A 17,923-nucleotide genomic window follows, 5' to 3' on the forward strand; every position below is an offset into this window, starting at 1 on the left:
GGAGCTTACAGTCCCTTACACCCATTTTTCAAATGGGGTGGTTGAAAGATATAACAGACTATGTGAAAGAGTGTGGTGCATGCCGTCCATTGCTAATCTCCCTCATAAATTTTGGGGAGAGGCACTCAAAACCGTGGTTCACATTTGCAACCGCTCTTCAAACAGGTCCTTAAATAATTGCATCCCTGAGGAGATTTGGTTTGGCAAATCGGCCTCATATGACCATTTATGCATATTTGGCTGTGATGCTTTTGTGCATGTTAGGGATGAGCGGAGGAACAAACTTGACCCAAAATCTACCAAAGGCATTTTCATGGGCTATGGTGATGAGGGTGAATTTGGCTACAGAGTGTGGTTACCTCAGTCCAAGAAAATTATTCACAGCCGTATTGTTGTGTTTAATGAGGCAAAATTGCTAAAAGGCACTTTAGCCTCTAATGAAGATCTGAAAAAGGTGAAGTTTCAGAGTTTACAGCCACCTATTACTTCAGAAAATGAGCCTCATGGTGCTGTACCACAGGCTGAAACTGATGATCAGCTGGTTATTTTTGAGCCAGATGATGATGGACAGCAAATAGGAGCACAAGGAGGTCACGGACAGCAAGATAGGCTTGTTGATTATGAAAATGCAGGTGCTGGAAAATGAAAATGAAGGTGCTATATAGCAGCATGCTGAAAATGGCTTACAGCAGCCAATAAATGTTGAAAATAATCTACCTCCAGATGTAGACCCAATTCTTGAAAATGTTGATCATTGGGTACGCAGGTCTACACGTGTAAGAAGGCAACCACATAGGTTTGACCCCTCCTTGCATTATGTGATGCTTACAGATGAGGGTGAGCCTTTTATATACAAAGGGGCCAAGTCATGTGAATTCAGCAGTAAGTGGGAGCTAGCTATGCAAGAAGAGATTCTCTATATGCAAATGATAGTGGGGTCTTGTGTCATTGCCCAAGGGAAGGAAGCCGCTCCCAAATAAATGGGTTTACAAAGTAAAGATAGTTGATGGGGAACCGAAGTATAGAGCAAGACTGGTTGCCAAAGGGTATGCACAAAAGGAAGGGATTGACTTCCAAGAGGTCTTTTCACCTATTGTGAAGATGACCACTCTACGTGTGCTTTTTGCTCTCATTGCTGTTTTAGATTTAGAGCTGTATTAAATGGATGTAAAAGCAACTTTCTTGCATGGTGACATTGATGAGGAAATCTACATGAAACAGCTTGAGGGCTTTGTAGTTCTTGGAAAAGAGCAGATGGTGTGTAAACTAAAACGCTATGTGTATGGGCTGAAGTAAGCACCACGGCAGTGGTACAAAAAGTTTGACACCTTTATGCTATCTCATGAGTTTACACACAGCCATGCAGATCATTGCTTGTATATGAAAAAGGATACAGATAGCGGCCCCATCATACTTGTTTTGCATGTGGATGATATGTTGCTAGCTGGGAAACAAAAGACTAGCTTGGATGCTCTCAAAAATTAGCTGAAATCAGCCTTCTCCATGAAAGATTTGGGAAATGTAGAGTATATTTTGGGCATGAGGATTCGTAGAGATAGAATGTAGAAATTTCTGTTTTTATCTCAAGAAAAGTACATTGAAAAGGTATTGGACAGATTTAACATGGCTGAAGCTAAGCTTTTTAGGGTACCCTTACCGTCTTATCTCAAGGTTAGCAAAGCCAACAACCCAAATGATGACGTGGAAGCAAATGCTATGAAGGGAGTCCCTTATACATCAACTTGTGGCTCTCTTATGTATGCTATGGTTGCTACTCGTCCAGACATTGCTCATGCAGTGGGAGTTGTTAGCAGGTTTATGCATCAACTTGTGGCTCTCTTATGTATGCTATGGTTGCTACTCGTCCAGACATTGCTCATGCAGTGGAAGTTGTTAGCAGGTTTATGTCGAATCCTGGCAAAACACATTGGGAGAATGTCAAGTGTATTCTTCGATACCTTAAGGGTACACAAAGAAAGTGTATTTGCTATGGGTAGGGTATACTTAGTTTGCAGGGTTATTGTGATGCAGATACGGCAGGTGACTTGGACACTCGTAGGTCCACCAGTAGGTATATACCGTCTTCACAGTTGCTGGTGGAGCTGTGTCTTGGTGCTCCAGGTTACAGAACATCGTTGTATTTAGTACTATTGAAGCTGAATACATATCAGCTACTACTGATGCTTCTAAGGAAGCTATATGGTTGAGTAGACTTGCAGAGGATCTCGGCATGTCTATGGGTACTGTAGTTTTGGGATGTGATAGCCATAGTGTTGTGTATTTGGCTAAGAATGCCATGTATCATTCTCGCACAAAGCATATAGATGTGCGATATCACTTCATCAGACAGATTCTGGAAGATGGTCAAATCACATTGACCAAGATCAAAACACAAGACAATCCTGCAGATGTTCTCACTAAAAGCCTAAGCAAAGCTTAGCACGAGCATTGCATACGACTAGTGGGAGTTGGTTAGAGGTTTACATCAGACCTTTAAGTAGGAGGTTGTTGGGATAAAGGCTCGGTTTACCTTCCGTGTATAGTACATGCACATTATACATGTGAATGTACCCTTACATGCCCTAAGTATAAATGCATTTTATTCTTTGTGTACCAACACACATTTTGTTGGTACACTCTTATCGAATCGTTCTTGACTCTGTTCTCTCTCTCTCTCTCTCTCTCCAACGGTGACACCCTCACGCTCACTTCTCGAACTTTTGTTACTCTTAGTTGAGCTCACCAATAGTGTTCATGCCTTTGGCCATTGCAAAGTTGATAATAAACATTAGCAAGGTCCGAATCAGCAACATATTGCTCTTTCATGGCATTCAATTCAGTGTGTGAAACCATGCTGACGGCTGAAATTTGTGGCTTACGTGACAATGCATCAGCCACAACATTTTTTTTACCATCAATATGCATAATTTAAAAATGAAACATAGAGAGAAAATTTGCCCATCTCATATGCTTCTCTGATAACTTTGTTTGTGTGAGAAAGTACCTCAAAGTTTGATGGTTTGCTTGCACTATAAAATCAGCCCCCAACAAATAATGTTTCCACGTAGACAGTGCATGAATTAGAGCTAAGAGCTCTTTCTCATAGGCTTGCAAATTCTTTTCTGTACCATGGAGAATTCGGCTGACAAGCCACAACTCGGCCGTCCTGCATAAGAATAACCCCAATGCTATTACCACATGCATCACATTGAACTACAAATGACTTTCTTAGATCATGCAACACAAGCACAGGATTTGAAGTCATCTTTTCCTTCAACTTTTCAAATGCTGAAATTTCCATTGCTGTCTATCTAAGTGACACATCCTTCTTTTGCAAAGCGTGCAATGGAGATGCAATTTCAGCAAACCCGCGTATATACTTCATGTAGTAAGAATATAAACCCAAGAAGCTGTAGATCTCATGCACATTCCTCAAAGGTGGCCATGATCGTATTGCCTCAATCTTTGCAGGGTCCGTGTGAATACCATCGGTCGATACAATATGCCCCCAAAAGTGGATTTCATGTAAGAAGAATTCACTTTTCTTGTCATTGATAACCAACAAGCCTATGCTCACATAGTTTATTGAACACAATGTCCAAGTGTCTTGTACGCTCTACCTCGTTCTTTAAATAGACAATTATGTCATCAAAGAAAAGTGCCCACAAATCCTCTGTGGTTTGAAGTGCGATCCATCATCCGATTAAAAGTGGTAGGAGCATTTGTAAGTCCAAAGGGCATAACAAGGAACTTATACATTTCAAAATATGTCTTAGCCACATCTTCCGGTGTAATGTGTGTTTGATGATACCCACTTTTCTAATCTATATGGCTGAATATGTTTGCCCCTTGCAATCTATCCATAACATCATCGATCTGAGAAATCGCAAAGTGATTTTGTATCGTGATCTTGTTCAGAGCACGATAATCAATGCACATACGCCATGAACCATTGTTTTTGTACACCAAAAGCACTGGAGAACAAAAAGGAGATGAGCTAGGTTGAATAAACCCTTTTTCTAATAGCTCATTCATCGGACTCATAATCTTCTCTTGTTGGGTTGCACTAACTCTATAGGTTGGCTTATTAGGTGGGCTCTTTCAAGAATAAGATTTATGCCATGATTTTTTGGCCCTTTAGGCGGTAGTTGCTCTGGAAGTGATTGAGAGAAGCAATCAGTATACATTTTCAGAAATGACATGCGATCCTTCTCTAACTTAGATATGTTCTCAACATTCTCACTATCATCTTTATCCTTAGTAAAAACCAAGTACATTGAAAGATGATTTATCATTACTTTAGAAATGACAATTGTAGATACAACAAGGACCTTTCAACTTTACATCAAGTGCGAGTATCTTTCCCTTACGTTGAATAGTAATATTTTTTGCACAAGAATCAATCACTGCATGCATATGGTGACTAAGCAATACATCACAACCCTTAAGTGGAGCAATGAAGAACTCTTCACTATCCTCATATCCTTGTGTATGCAACCGAAGCTTTTCAATGAGTGGTGTGACAGGGGCTTTGCATGGTCTCTACATGCCATACCAACTTTCCCAATGTGTTCCATCTCATCCTCTTTGATGCCTAGACGGGCTACCATGCCAACAGAGATGAAGTTGGCTTGTGCACCATTATCAAATAAAATCAATGCATGCTAATCCTTAATTTTGCCCCATGCTTTGCACAACTCAATAGCATCATCATTGGGCTGATCACTAACAATATTAGGCACCAATCCCATTGATGTTTTAGGCTTCTTTCCTTTAGACTTGATTTTTTGATTTTTGATTTTCCAGCTTGCTACCTATTGGGGCAGTCCCTTGCAATGTGACTCTTCTATTTACAAATAAAACATTTATTTGTTGCCATCAATTCCCTACACTGTGCTCAATGTTTTTGAGCCCTTTCTTTGCTGTTTTGGCCTCTTTTTAGGGTGATTTTCCGATTTGCCCCTTTTCTCAGCCTTAAACAACATTTTATTCGGCTTCTCCCCACTCTCTAGGAAGCTTGAATCCTTTCCATGGAGGAAATCATTGGCTGTAGTAGCAGTCTCTATGAGCCGAGACATGCTAGACACGGTGGATTTAATGCAAAAATCCTCGATTCCTTTGGGTAGCCCACAAACATATTTTTTCCACTTGCTCAACATGAAGGAGCATGGGGTGTAACAAGTAATAGGTAGCAATGCATCCCAAAATTTCTTATTATATTGCTCCAAATTCTTACATTCCTTAGCATCTAGCTTATTCCAAGTTGTCATGATGTCCACCTCAAAGGTACTTGTCAACCAATTCGATGCAAACATTTGCTAGAATTGTATCCACGTTGATGGTGCTTTACCTTGCATCAAAAGAGTGGACTACCAGTGTAATGCATTCCCTTTCAAGAAAGTAGCTGCCTTTTGAATCTTGGAGGACTTGGTGAAGTTTCCCCTTGAGTAGGTTGCATCAACTTGCTGAATGAAAGTCAAAGCTTTCAGTCTATCTTGTGCACCATTGAAGGACTCAAACTTCATTGCTTTTCCACCCTTATCATAGTCTTTCGCTGCCCCTTTGGGCGTCAAGTTGTCATACATTGGCTGCTGTAGAAAGAGTGCATTTGCTGAATTTACATCAAAACCAATGCCAGGTGGAGCATTTGCATGACCAGCATTCATTTCTTGAGCCCCATAAGCATTTGGGGGTGTAGATGCAGTACCAACTTGCTACTTTGTGTCCCAGGCATTGAGCCAACGCTGTCATACATAGGGTTTTGCGTATTTCTAGCCATACCCGAATACATTGGGCCTTGCACACCATGCATTGGTTGCTGCACCATAGGGATTTGTGTCATACATTCCCGTATGTGTTCCTTGTCCAACCATAGCATGAAAAATTGTACCTCCACCAAAATATCTTGATTGCCCTATCATAGCATGCATGCCCAGCTACATTATCTTCAGTGTATCTAGCTGTCTCCAAGGTATAAAAGACGTCTTTTTTTTCTTCGGAGTATTAAAAAATTGGGTAAATTGAGGATCCTTTGCCAATTTAACAAAGAGATTTGTTGCTGTCCTCATTCAATTCTTGAACTGGTCATCAAATTCCTCTTCACTTTATTAGTAGTTAGTCTCCTTATGCCTTGAAGGTCGTGCATCTTGCCCAACAACAACATTTTCAGCTTGCTGTCCACAGTCTGAGCCTTGTCCAAGGTTTGACATTGCATTTTTTTCATTCCCATATGAATGTTCATACTAAGAGGTATCATTACTGCTTGAGTCCGTCTCGTTGTATGAAGTCATATTTTTGTAATTTCTTAGCTAAGAGTAAAAATCAGCACTAGCACAAAGCTTTGGCTTGCAATTAGGTGCCTCGGGCCCACCAAATCAAGGGATTGAGTGGTTTCTCTGCAATGGAACCACCAGCCTTCCTTACGTGGATGGCTGGTAATTCCTTGATTACAACTTAGTTACAGTAGTAATATTTATTACAAAATTGAGAAATGCAAAATAAGATCCAACCCCTAGTGTGTGTGATGTTCATACTAAGAGGTATCATTACTGCTTGAGTCCGTCTCGTTGTATGAAGTCATATTTTTGTAATTTCTCAGCTAAGAGTAAAAATCAGCACTAGTACAAAGCTTTGGCTTGCAATTAGGTGCCTTGGGCCCACCCAATCAAAGGGATTGAGTGGTTTCTCGGCAATGGAACCACCAGCCTTCCTTACGTGGATGGCTGGTTAATTCCTTGATTACAACTTAGTTACAGTAGTAATATTTATTACAAAATTGAGAAATGCAAAATAAGATCCAACCCCTAGTGTGTGTGATGTGGATGTGGAGTGTAATCCAAGTTTTTAGAAAGATGATGAGAGGTGATTAAGCTATGATGTAGAAGAGGGTGGGATGAATTATGCCTGCTTCGAGAGCCCTCTCTATTGTAGTTTACATATGCAAAGCCATCCGGATCCTGTACCTCAAAAGAAGAAATAGATGAGGGATTTGATTCATGCAACTCAAAAGGATTGTACAAACTTAACACTGGACGTGGCTGAGATGATGAAGATGGATCGCTAGATGTTTTGATTGCTGTATATCCTCCATGATTGGAGAGATGGCCAGCCTCGCCAACTGTTCCGAATGTGGTAGTAAAACTAGGAGGAGGGGTGTAAACATCACCGTACTTGTTGCGATAATACTCCTCAAGTCCTCCTTGGTGATGGTGAGGGTGGAGTGTCGTCCTCCTCACCGAGTCTATAATGCCGTCTTAGGGCCTTCAGTGATGGAGAAGCTTGATAGGATATCACATGAACTAGAGAAGGTGTCTGTGACATTGTGATTCGGTTATGAGTCGTATTGTGTGCCTCAGGCAATACCAAGCTCTCCATAATATCTATAGGATACTCCTTACAGGAGCATCGGCTCTGATGCCATGTGAAGAAAATTGCTAGGGTTTGTACTGAGGAAACACAAAGTATACGACCACGATAGAAACACAAAGAGATAGATACAGATACAGAAAGCAAAACTCAAGTCCTAAGCACAAAACTCAAACCTCAAACATAGAAGCTCAAACACAAATATGAGTACCAAACTCCAAACTAATATCACCTATGCCAATGATATCCAATGCAGTCTCATTCCCTAGTCTAACAGAATCACAACAAAACAGCACGAAAACTGATCCTAAAGGGTGGGAACAAAGGAGGGTATAGCTGTCCACATATTGCAAGCAATACAATGCCAAAATGAATTGTTTGCTCTCCAAAAGAATGCTGAAAATAGTAATTGCAGCACGGATGTAATAATTGCAGCAGTGTATGTCAATTCAATTGTGGGCAAATAGATTAGAAAGCAAGCTCCCATTGCTAAGGATATGTAGGTATCAATTGGGACGCATTGAATGTAACTAGTAGTGAATAGGCATAGACCATTGGTACTGAAGACTATCACAAACTCAAATTGTCAGTAGACAATACATCCCGTAAGTATATACATCATGCATATAGAAGATCTCAAGAGCAACTATAGAGATCTGGCAAATGCACAATTGAGTGAGCAAAGGGCAATGGCGCTCATTACATAACCAATATGTATGTATACATTACCGATAAATTGTTGATAGAGGTAAGTGTTGGTGTCCAAAGCATACAGAGTCAACTCAGCCCAAAAGCGGAAGGAATTGCATCCAATAGCATACGAGAGAGCATATACATGAATCAAGAGTCCTACTATCTCAAAGAACCAAGCTCTGCCAAGTAAGCACAAGCATCTTTTAGTGGAAGTGAATCCGGAATGCAAAGTGAGCAAGCAAAGCTCAAGGCATATACATCAAAGCATCTGGAAAGCCCAAGCGCATCGAAGATACATCCGGGAGCATAAGTATCCAATGAATCTTCAATGCTCGTAAGTGAGTAATCAGTGAAACTTAAAGTAACTAACCAGAGCCCAAGTATATCAAATGTAGCTCAAATCCAAGTACCAAAGGCATACTCAGGTGCATACATCAATGCTAGATATCATCGTAGACATGTAGCATATCTGAAAGGCTAGTTGACACAACTGGCATAAACCTTCTCAATGAAAAAGCTTTCTATCCACACTGTTACAACAGTGAATACCTTGCCAAAACTGAACCAAGTAAGCTCAAACGTGTCCCCAAAGGACCTTAATACATCCTCCAAGTATCCAAGCAACTATATATGAGCATATGAGCACCAGTAGAAGCATAAGTGAGCTCCAAGCATTGAAGAACAACTATCCTAGACCTGTGTATAGCAGTTCTATTGTATGTAACAGCAATGACAAAGGTTGGGGAGCTCCAAAATGATGCTGAAAAGCAAGTATCCAATGCTAGGGAAGTTCCAAGGATTGCTAAGTTTTGGAGCTCAAGTATGAGCTGAAAGGAGACTAGAGACCATAGATTGCCAAAGATAGAGGGCTTGAAATTAGGTGCAAAACACGGTGACTTGGTTGATGTGATCCCTAGAACAAGCCTTGACAAGTGCAGAGCAAGTCGGGAGAAGTAAGAGCCCAATACAAACTTCAGGGAGAAGAAGCAATGGGTGCCATGGAACCTTGAGCTGAAGCTTTGAATTGCGGCTGAAGCACATGATGAAGAGGCTCCTCGAATGCCTGCTCTGATACCAATTGAAAGGTGAGTGGAAGGTGGAAGCACGAGCAGAAGCAAGAAGAGTGCAAGAGCAATTGACGTTCAAGCAAAAAGAGAGAGAGATCGGTGAGTGGGAACTCCAACAATTACAATGTGTGACCTGCCTTCCTTTATTCTATTTGTTACTAAAAGGATAAAGAATAAAGTGACGGTGATGGGCGCATGTCATTTGCAGTATACTTGTGTGTGGGTCTGTATACAATAAATGTGGGCAGCTAGGCACAAGCAACCTTTAAACTCCAACAAAAGTGTGAGTAGGTGATGCACCAAGAGCAAAATATTGGTATATGGGTTTTGGTCTTCTTTGTAACTACACCCTTATCGAGCAACCAAAATTCTCACATGCATTAACAATCAATTGTAGTGCATTAATAGTAAGTGTTGGTCTTTATTACTAGCCCCAAAAAGGCGCTATTTGTATGTATTGGCACTTATTTCACATGGTAGGACAAATGCACCAAAATCCCCTATAAATAGGGCATGCTGTGACTCTCTAGTCTCTTCTCCACACACACTCATTGACAGACTCTCTCTCCTCCAACAAGCTGGCAATCTGATTTGTTTGTTCTCCTATTGCTGCGTTTTAGTCTCCAGCAGGCTGCCTTGCTATCTAGGATACCCCTCTTTGCTTCAACATCTGCGTTTGCAGGCACACAACTCTACTACTGCGGATTGCAACCTGTTTCCAGCATGTCAACTGCTGCATATTGCTGAGTAGGAGGGTGTGCAGCAGCTGCATCATCATTACTCTCTCTAGTTGTCAGTGGTTGGATACAGCCATCACACCTGTGTTTTGCATCATGGAGGTTTCCTCATTCTGGCGACATCATTCTTGTAGTCTTTGACCAGCTAATAGCCATGTCTCACTGCTGCATTTTGGTGGGCAGGTGTTCTACGGGCAATAGGCATCATTGGCACACTTTTGTGCATCATCATCTTGCCTCTTTGAGCTGACATTCACCATTTGCAGCTGTCCCACATTGTTGGACTGCAGTTGTCATCATTCAGAGCAACTTCTTATATTCATCATCACCTATAACTTCCAAGGATGCTGTTTTACTCCCTCTATTGTTGTCCATCATTATCTGATGTCTTCATTGATGTCCCCTTGCTTGGAGGAGCTCCGATGTCTTATTTGATGTCCCCTTGGCTAGTGGAGCTCCCTCCATAGATCATTCTTATACACAAGTGCTGCCACCTGATCGACCAGGACATTGTAGTAATCGTGGCCTTGATTGGTGTCATTGACTAACTTTGCTCACCTTGGTACTGGTCCCAAAGACACGAAATCTTGAGGCTCCTCCATTGTATCAACATTTGTACATGAGTCATGATTTCATTTATTTTTTGTATTTTTGAGTTTTGTGTCTCGGTGTTTGTCGTATACACTTGCAAGAGTGTGCAGCGGAAAGGAAAGCAAGCATGGAGAGGAGACATAAAGAGAACACCGGTGAGAGAAGGAATAATCAGATTGCAATGGTTGAAGGTTACAAGGTTGCAACAATCAGGCCCAACATGCAACTCTACACGCCAATGTGGGTGTGAGATTGTAGAAGGGGGATGAGAGAATGAGGGGGGTTGGTTAATAATGAAGAATTAATGATGGACAATGAGAATGAGAGGGTAGGCTGTTTATATATAGGCAAATTGGGGCCACGATTGGTAATGAAGTGGTCAGGCCCATAATATGGGTGCCTGGGACAATCTACAAGGCCCAAAAAGAAATGCACTAATGTGCCCTCCCTCTAAAGTGACAATGTTAGAGCTCTTGATGTCATTGTGTGACTCAGGCACATGTTTGCTAACACCCCCTCTTAGATCTACATGTGGCAAAAGGCCAAAGGAGATGCGGATCCAAGGGTGGTAGGAAGAGTGCTGATGTTAATGAAGTTCGTCAATGAAGAAAGCTAGCCAAGAAGCAAGACTTTCTCTCCAGATAACAATCCAATCCAACGGAAGGCCAACACAGGCCAAGGAAAATGGAGAGGCCTTGAATAGATCACTCAAAAACTCAAGTTGGGGATGAGTGAGCTAAACCTTGGCCCTCTAACCCAATTGTGAAATGATAGCGAGGAACTATCAAAGGCACCATACCATGCATAGAAACAACACAGATCACGGGCCTAGTGGTAGGGGATGGTGGCTCAATGACGAAGAAAAGAGATTGCCATATAAAGGAAGGGTCCAAAGTAGATTGAAATACCCAAAGAAGCTCCTCAAGTTCTTTGGAATGCCCCCTTGGAAACACATAGGGCTAGGGAATCCATAGCCACATTATCAATATTGTCCCCCTTTGAAAGGAATGGGAGGTATGAGGAAACTACTAGAGGAGATGGTGGGGATGGGATGGAACTTATGGGATAGATAGTGCATAATCGGGAACTGGTGCAACGATAGAAATTTGCCTTAGAGGGCCTCCCAATGGAGGGGAATGGAGCAGTATAGCCCCATGTGTGGCTTGCTTGATGAAGATAACTTGGGTCTTGAGACTAGTAAGGCCATTAATTGAGAGGAGTGGGAAGCCAAGTTGGGAATATGTAGGGCTTCCAAAATGCAGCACAATGGATGGCCAAGCAATAATGACAAAGTGGCAACACTACTTATAGGCACCAAATAAATGTCACCAGTACTGACTATACCCTCTGATGGACGAGGATCCTGTAGCAAAGCTCCTCGACTTTATACATTGTTGTAGTTGCTTAGAAGTTGAGATAGCCGAAGAAGGCTTCTCCACTTGATGAATGTGAAGAAACATAGATGTAGATGGAGGTTCCAATGTAGATTCATCCTTTGCTCCTAGACAAAGGTGAGGGTATTTCCTCTAGCACTTCTCCTCGGGGTGTGAGGTCTTTCCACAATGAGAACACATGGAATATGCTCCGCGCTTCCCACAAAATCTGTAACAGAGTTAGAAGATGGCTCTTTGACTTCCTCCTCTTCCTTATGTGGACAAGAAACTCCTCTTCGAAGATCTCTAGCTTCCACGCGTGGCTCTGATACCATGTGAGTCTGCAATGGAAAGGAAAGCGAATATGGAAAGAAGGGGAGAGAAAGAGAACACAGGTTAGAGAAGGAACAATCTGATGGCAATGGCTTTGACTTCCTCCTCTTCCCCATATGTACAGGAGACTCCTCTTTGAAGATCTCCAGCTCCCACGCGTGGCTCTGATACCATGTAAGTCTGCAATGGAAAGGAAAGTGAATACGGAAAGAAGGGGAGAGAAAGAGAACACAAGTGAGAGAAGGAACAATCTGATGGCAATGGCTGAAGGTCACAAGGCTGCAATAGTCAGGCCCAACACATAGCTCACGTGTGAGCGTAGGTGATAGATTGTAGTAGGTGGATGAGAGAATGAGGAGGGCTAACTGATCATGAAGGATCAATGATGGATGATGAGAGTGAGAGGGCATGCGGCCCTATATGTAGCAAACTGGGGCCAAGCCCATAATGTGAGTGCTTAGGACAACCTACAATGTCCAAAAAGAAATGCACCAATGTGCCCTCCATCTAAAGTGCCTATAGTGCACACAAGAATAGACAAAGACGATGTCAGAGCTCCTTATGTCGTCATTTGACTCAGACTGAGGCTCACAGCTAGGAGATGACGATACACGATACATGCTTGCTAACAACAATGTGTTCCGTCTTGCAAACCCTACTTTCTCTACGGCCCAGAGTCTGCACTGCAGCAGTAGCAGCAAGAAAGGGCCTAGTGGAATGTAAATCATACATAATAGTAAGCTGAACTTATAAAGGTGTGTCCTTAGAATGATTTTTAGACCCCTTTTTGAGCATGGTAATGTACGTTGAGCAGAAGAGTTATAAGTATGTGTGATTCGAGGTTATCTTAATTGCAGTAGATTTCATTTTTAAAAATTGAATTAAAAAATTATCCTATAAAAGCATGACCTTATCTAGTTCTTAAAATTAGAAAAAGTGCACTGCTTACCATGCTGTAACCTGCAAGCATGAGCAAGCATGCAGAATTATGGGCACAATGATGCTTTAGCTGGTACCATTAATGGCAGCTAGCTCAGAGGTAAAATGAGAACACCTTTTAGAAGCAGAATATAGTTTTTGGACCCTGGTCATAACCTGTGCAAGACGTGTCTTGTGACCAGGAACCAGTTTTTGGACCAAAATGGAAACTGTGATATGTACTTTGGAGTGGTCTGTATGGACTATGAGTCATGACTCTAATTTGACTGTAATTCTGCAGCTGATACGATAATGCATTGAGCTTGTGAACCAACCTGAGGGCATGGACGCATATGACTGAAGCATTGGTGCTTTGATTTCTGATGGTTTTCGGGTCACAACTATGAGGCTTGGTTACACCTACTATAGGAGTTATAGAAATTGTGAGTTCTAGATTTGACATTCAAACTGCAGAGCACAGTGCATATTGGTAGGATAAGTTGGCAAAAATCAGAACTCTGAAACGAGTCCTCAAATGCATCATATGCATGGTTGTGCCTAAGAGGGTTCAAAAAGGTTCAAATGTGTTAAGGTCAATCGTGGATGAGCAATGTGCTTTCTGGAGGAAGGTGCTTGAGCTGGAGTTGGGAAACAGTGTTAAAAAGCATGTTGGCTGTGCGAAATTCCAATGCATCATGGAGAGAAAGATTGGTATATTAAATCAAGTACAAATAAACAATATTTGGAGGCACTTTTTTTTTTTTGGGGGGGGGTGGGATTTGTGCTGGGTGAGTAATTTGTGACAACTAAAGGTAAGATAAAATTTAGTGTGTGACACTAAGTTACTACATTTTATGGTGGAGATTATGTGGGATGCACGTCTACTTTTTGCTCTTGAGGCTTCCGTTTTAGATCTCAGGATCTTCCAAATTTCTTATCCTCTAGACCATTCTGTCGGAAGTCAGCTATTGATATAGAGTTCCATGTTATCTAGAAGCAGAAAGTAAGATTGTAATGAAATTAAGGGGCTATGATCTAGAAGCAGAAAGTAAGATTGTAATGAAATTAAGGGGCTATGTTTGCTGAATCTGTTGCATTCTAATAAATATTTATTATAATCTAGTGTCTTGCATGTCTTGTAAATGTCTGATGTTCAATTGCTGGGCTTGCTACAAAAACCCTGCTAATTTCATGACATTAAGATTTTTAACCAAATTCATGAGCATTGCTCATTGTGTGTAGGTCGTTGAAAGACACAATGACAAGGATGCATCATCAAGAAGAGGAAGAGGGAGGGGACGTGGACGAGGGAGGGGACGTGGGCAGTTCCATTCAAATGGTGGTCGGAGTCATCCAGTAGGTACCCCTCCGCAGGCTAATAGCTTTTCAAGTGAATCGAAGCCACCTCCTGGCCCTCGGATGCCAGATGGAACAAAAGGGTTCACATTAGGTCGGGGTAAAACAGTTGCCGCTTTGGCTCCATTTTCTATGACAACAGTGAGGGATGCCTGAGTGCCCTGTACTGGTGTATCTTGAAAGACTCTTCCACGCAACTCAACAGATCAAAGCTGCGTAGATGTTGTGTACAGGAAAGGGGCATAATTGATGGCCCTAGTTTATGGCTCTTGTTGGGAGGAATGTGCTAGTGGTAGTGCAGCTTGGGATATGAGTCTTGATGATATGCTTTTTCCAATAAATTTAAAGCTTGGTTGGGTCTAGCATATAGGGTACTGATGATCCCGCAACAAACATTGACAGAAGCTACCCGTGAGTGTCAGTCTTTAGTGGTGAAGCTGAGAAACAGTAAACGAGAAAATCAATCCTCCAAGAAGCATGCTTGAACACGAGCTAAGCTGTATTTGAACTGAATTTTGGATACTCTGTAGAAGCTGAATGATGATTTTACCATTTTGAGTCATGGTAATATTTAGAACAAGCAAATGCTACATGGTTCTTCTAGCATTGGAATATTCGCAGTTTAATTCTTGATAGCTCTGAAATGCATAACTTAATGGAATTGGCTTTGGAAGGATTTCTGATGTATTCATCATGCATGAATGGGATGTAAGTGCCCCTTTTACACAGTTTAATATTCATTTCAACTAGGATGGTTTTTTCCTTGACACACTACTCAGTATTTTCCCCTGTAAATGTTTTGAAAGATGAAAATTCTAGATTTATATACCCATTGGAGCTTGTGCATGAACACAACCAATGCTATAATAGGTGTAACTAACAACCTGAAAATTCCAGATTTATGTACCCATTGGAGCTTGTGCATGAACACAACCAATGCTATAATAGGTGTAACTAACTAACAATCATAATAGAGGATCATTTGCAGATACTGACTGTGATGTCTGCCACCTTGTGAGTGTTATAATTGTGAAATAATCAGCTTAGTGGGTCGTCTACATGTATTGGGCTGGCTTCTCAATAGTTCCCTTTAATGCCAATCTCATGTCCTATACTCCTCTTGGAGCCTGTTTACACCCAATACTTTTGTTAAGTGGTTCAAATCCTTGACATCATATGTGGAACTTGTGCACGACTGGAGAACCAATGTTATAATGGTTATAACTAACTAATAACCATAATAGAAAATCGCACATACCAACCGTGATGTCCACCACCTTGTGAGGGATATAATAAGCTCCTTTTGGAGCTTGTTTGCAGACAATACCGTTTTCAAGATGTCAACTACATGACTGTATTATCCTGCATTGAATCTGTATCACATGCTAGGAATCTCTCAAAAAAGTACAAATAGTGAATGTTAGTACAAATATGATGTAGCCCGGAACATACCTATGATCTAAGGGGTATTGTGCCCTTTGTTAGCCTCATATCTAATGCATCTTGTGGACTATCGCTTGTGGTTAGTTGCCACTTGTAGTTCTTTAATGAGTGCTTGCAAGCTTGTAGGTCTCTTATGCACACATTATTCCAAAATTTAGGGGATAAAAGCAAGGTTTATATATCCATCAATGCTGACTTGCATGCTATCAAAGGGTTAGTCCCATGGCAGTTGTGAAGACGGATGTCCAGGTGGATGATGGCCATTGAGAAGAATTGGTTTGGAATAGTGGGGTAGTTGTATGGGAAGGCAATAATCAGTCATAGGTTGAATTGAGGCCACTTGTGAGGTGCAAATGCATGAGCAGGCTTTAGGATGGAGTTGAGAGCAGATACATCAAGCTTGCAATGGCAATTAAAAAGAGCGCAAAAAAGTATCAATCTTAAAATGGTGAACCCTATCAATCTTAAAATGAAACCCTACCATATGACTTGTGAGGTGCAAATGCAAGATAGGCTTGAATATGGAGTTGAGAATGGATGTATGAAGCTATCAATCTTAAAATGAAACCCTACCATATGACTTGTGAGGTGCAAATGCAAGATAGGCTTGAATATGGAGTTGGGAGTAGACATATGAAGCTTGCAATGGCTACAAAAAAGGAAGAGTAGAAAAGTGGTGCACGTGCTCTTGGGAGTCTAACACTACCAGGCAGGTTGATGCCTTTTAGGTCATGTCTCGGCCTTGATGAGCCTTTAAGGAATGCAATGTAATCAATCACTTGGAAAATGGGAAACTCCTTGAGCCCTATCAATCTTACATTGAAACCCTATCATATGACAGAAGGATATTGGATCTCTCTCATGGTATACAAGTTTAAGGTCCAATAAATTTTTAGTTTATATGCTCAACCATATCTTTCATTCCTCACTTCCAAAACCTTATCATTCTATGTATCGATGGAAAGCTCTTGAGAAGTAGACTATGAATGTCTTAAGTTTGAGGAGGTTAGAGTTGATTTGTAAAAATATTACTACTATCCCATTTTTCAAAACAACACATGACATGTCTTTTCTCAAGAGACTATAAATATCTTAGGTTTGACAAGTTTGGAGTTGATTTGTGAAAACTTTACTATTACCTAATTTTTAAAACAAAAGATGACATAACATTGTAAGAGGTAGAAGAGTACAGAAACGTGGGATGCATGCATTAGGGTTTTGAGGGAAACAATTTTTGGCCCTTAGGTGGCTAAAAGGCATCCATTGGTAAAGCTTGATTTGTTTGCTAGGTGGTAGGTTGGACTTGGAGGTCATATACATGGTTGGGATAATTTTGGGCAAGCATAACTAGGTAGACATGGGGTCCTCTCATTGTGATGCGTAGGTGCACCGAGATCCTACTAGTTATTTAGATCTTCAACTGCAACTAAGCCTCTTCCATCAGGCTCATGGGGGTGAACATTTCCAAGTTTTGAAATCCAGCTGTTACATGAACAAGAACCCAGACATATTTAAAAGATAGTAATTAGTTTTCTGCTTCCTCCTTTTCCATCTCTCCATGTTATGTTTGCAAATATCATGATGACTTTGTAGTCGATAGTGCTTCCTCTTTTGATCATGCTGTCACCCAATATTGCTTTTGGTGGTGTTGCTAATGCGGGCTCTTTCATCCCACGTGAATCAAGTTCCCTTTGAGCTTTGTAGCTGAGCTTCTCCTGTCAAGTCTATCACCTGCATTAGCCGCCCTTTGGCCGTTGTTGTGAGCGAGATGAGTGACGTTGATCTATTCAGTGTCTGCATGTTGGCAATTGCAATCCTCCTCCGATTATCACGCCTTCCTGATTTACGTCGAAGCTCCCAGCAACGACATGCATGCAAATCATTTGAGGAATTGGCGCAGGCAATCAGTTAGGATAGCCGCAAACACCCACATGACACCTTCCCCCAAACAAGCACGCTGGCTCCCTCTTCACAAAGCAGGGCCTCCCATGAATAGCGCTCCCAGAATATCCAAATGTCGAGGCTAACGAAGGGAAAAGCACGCAAT

The 17,923-nt window shown here is 41.4% G+C and overlaps 1 protein-coding gene across 2 annotated transcripts in view; it reads left to right on the forward strand.

The window, feature by feature from the left end:
• The window catches only part of LOC148040059 (uncharacterized), a 28,408-nt gene extending 13,369 nt beyond the window's left edge, over positions 1-15,039 (forward strand). For both annotated transcript variants that reach the window (XM_087696532.1, XM_087696535.1), the window contains one exon: positions 14,320-15,039. In XM_087696532.1, coding sequence (XP_087552658.1) covers positions 14,320-14,589 — 270 coding nt within the window. In that variant the 3' untranslated portion in view covers positions 14,590-15,039. The remainder of the gene's footprint in view (positions 1-14,319) is intronic.
• Positions 15,040-17,923: the final 2,884 nt, after the last annotated feature.

Source organism: Lygodium microphyllum, chromosome 2 (genome assembly GCF_053477565.2).
Source record: "Lygodium microphyllum isolate KBCC chromosome 2, Lygodium_microphyllum_v1.1.10, whole genome shotgun sequence".
NCBI classification, from domain to species: Eukaryota; Viridiplantae; Streptophyta; class Polypodiopsida; order Schizaeales; family Lygodiaceae; genus Lygodium; species Lygodium microphyllum.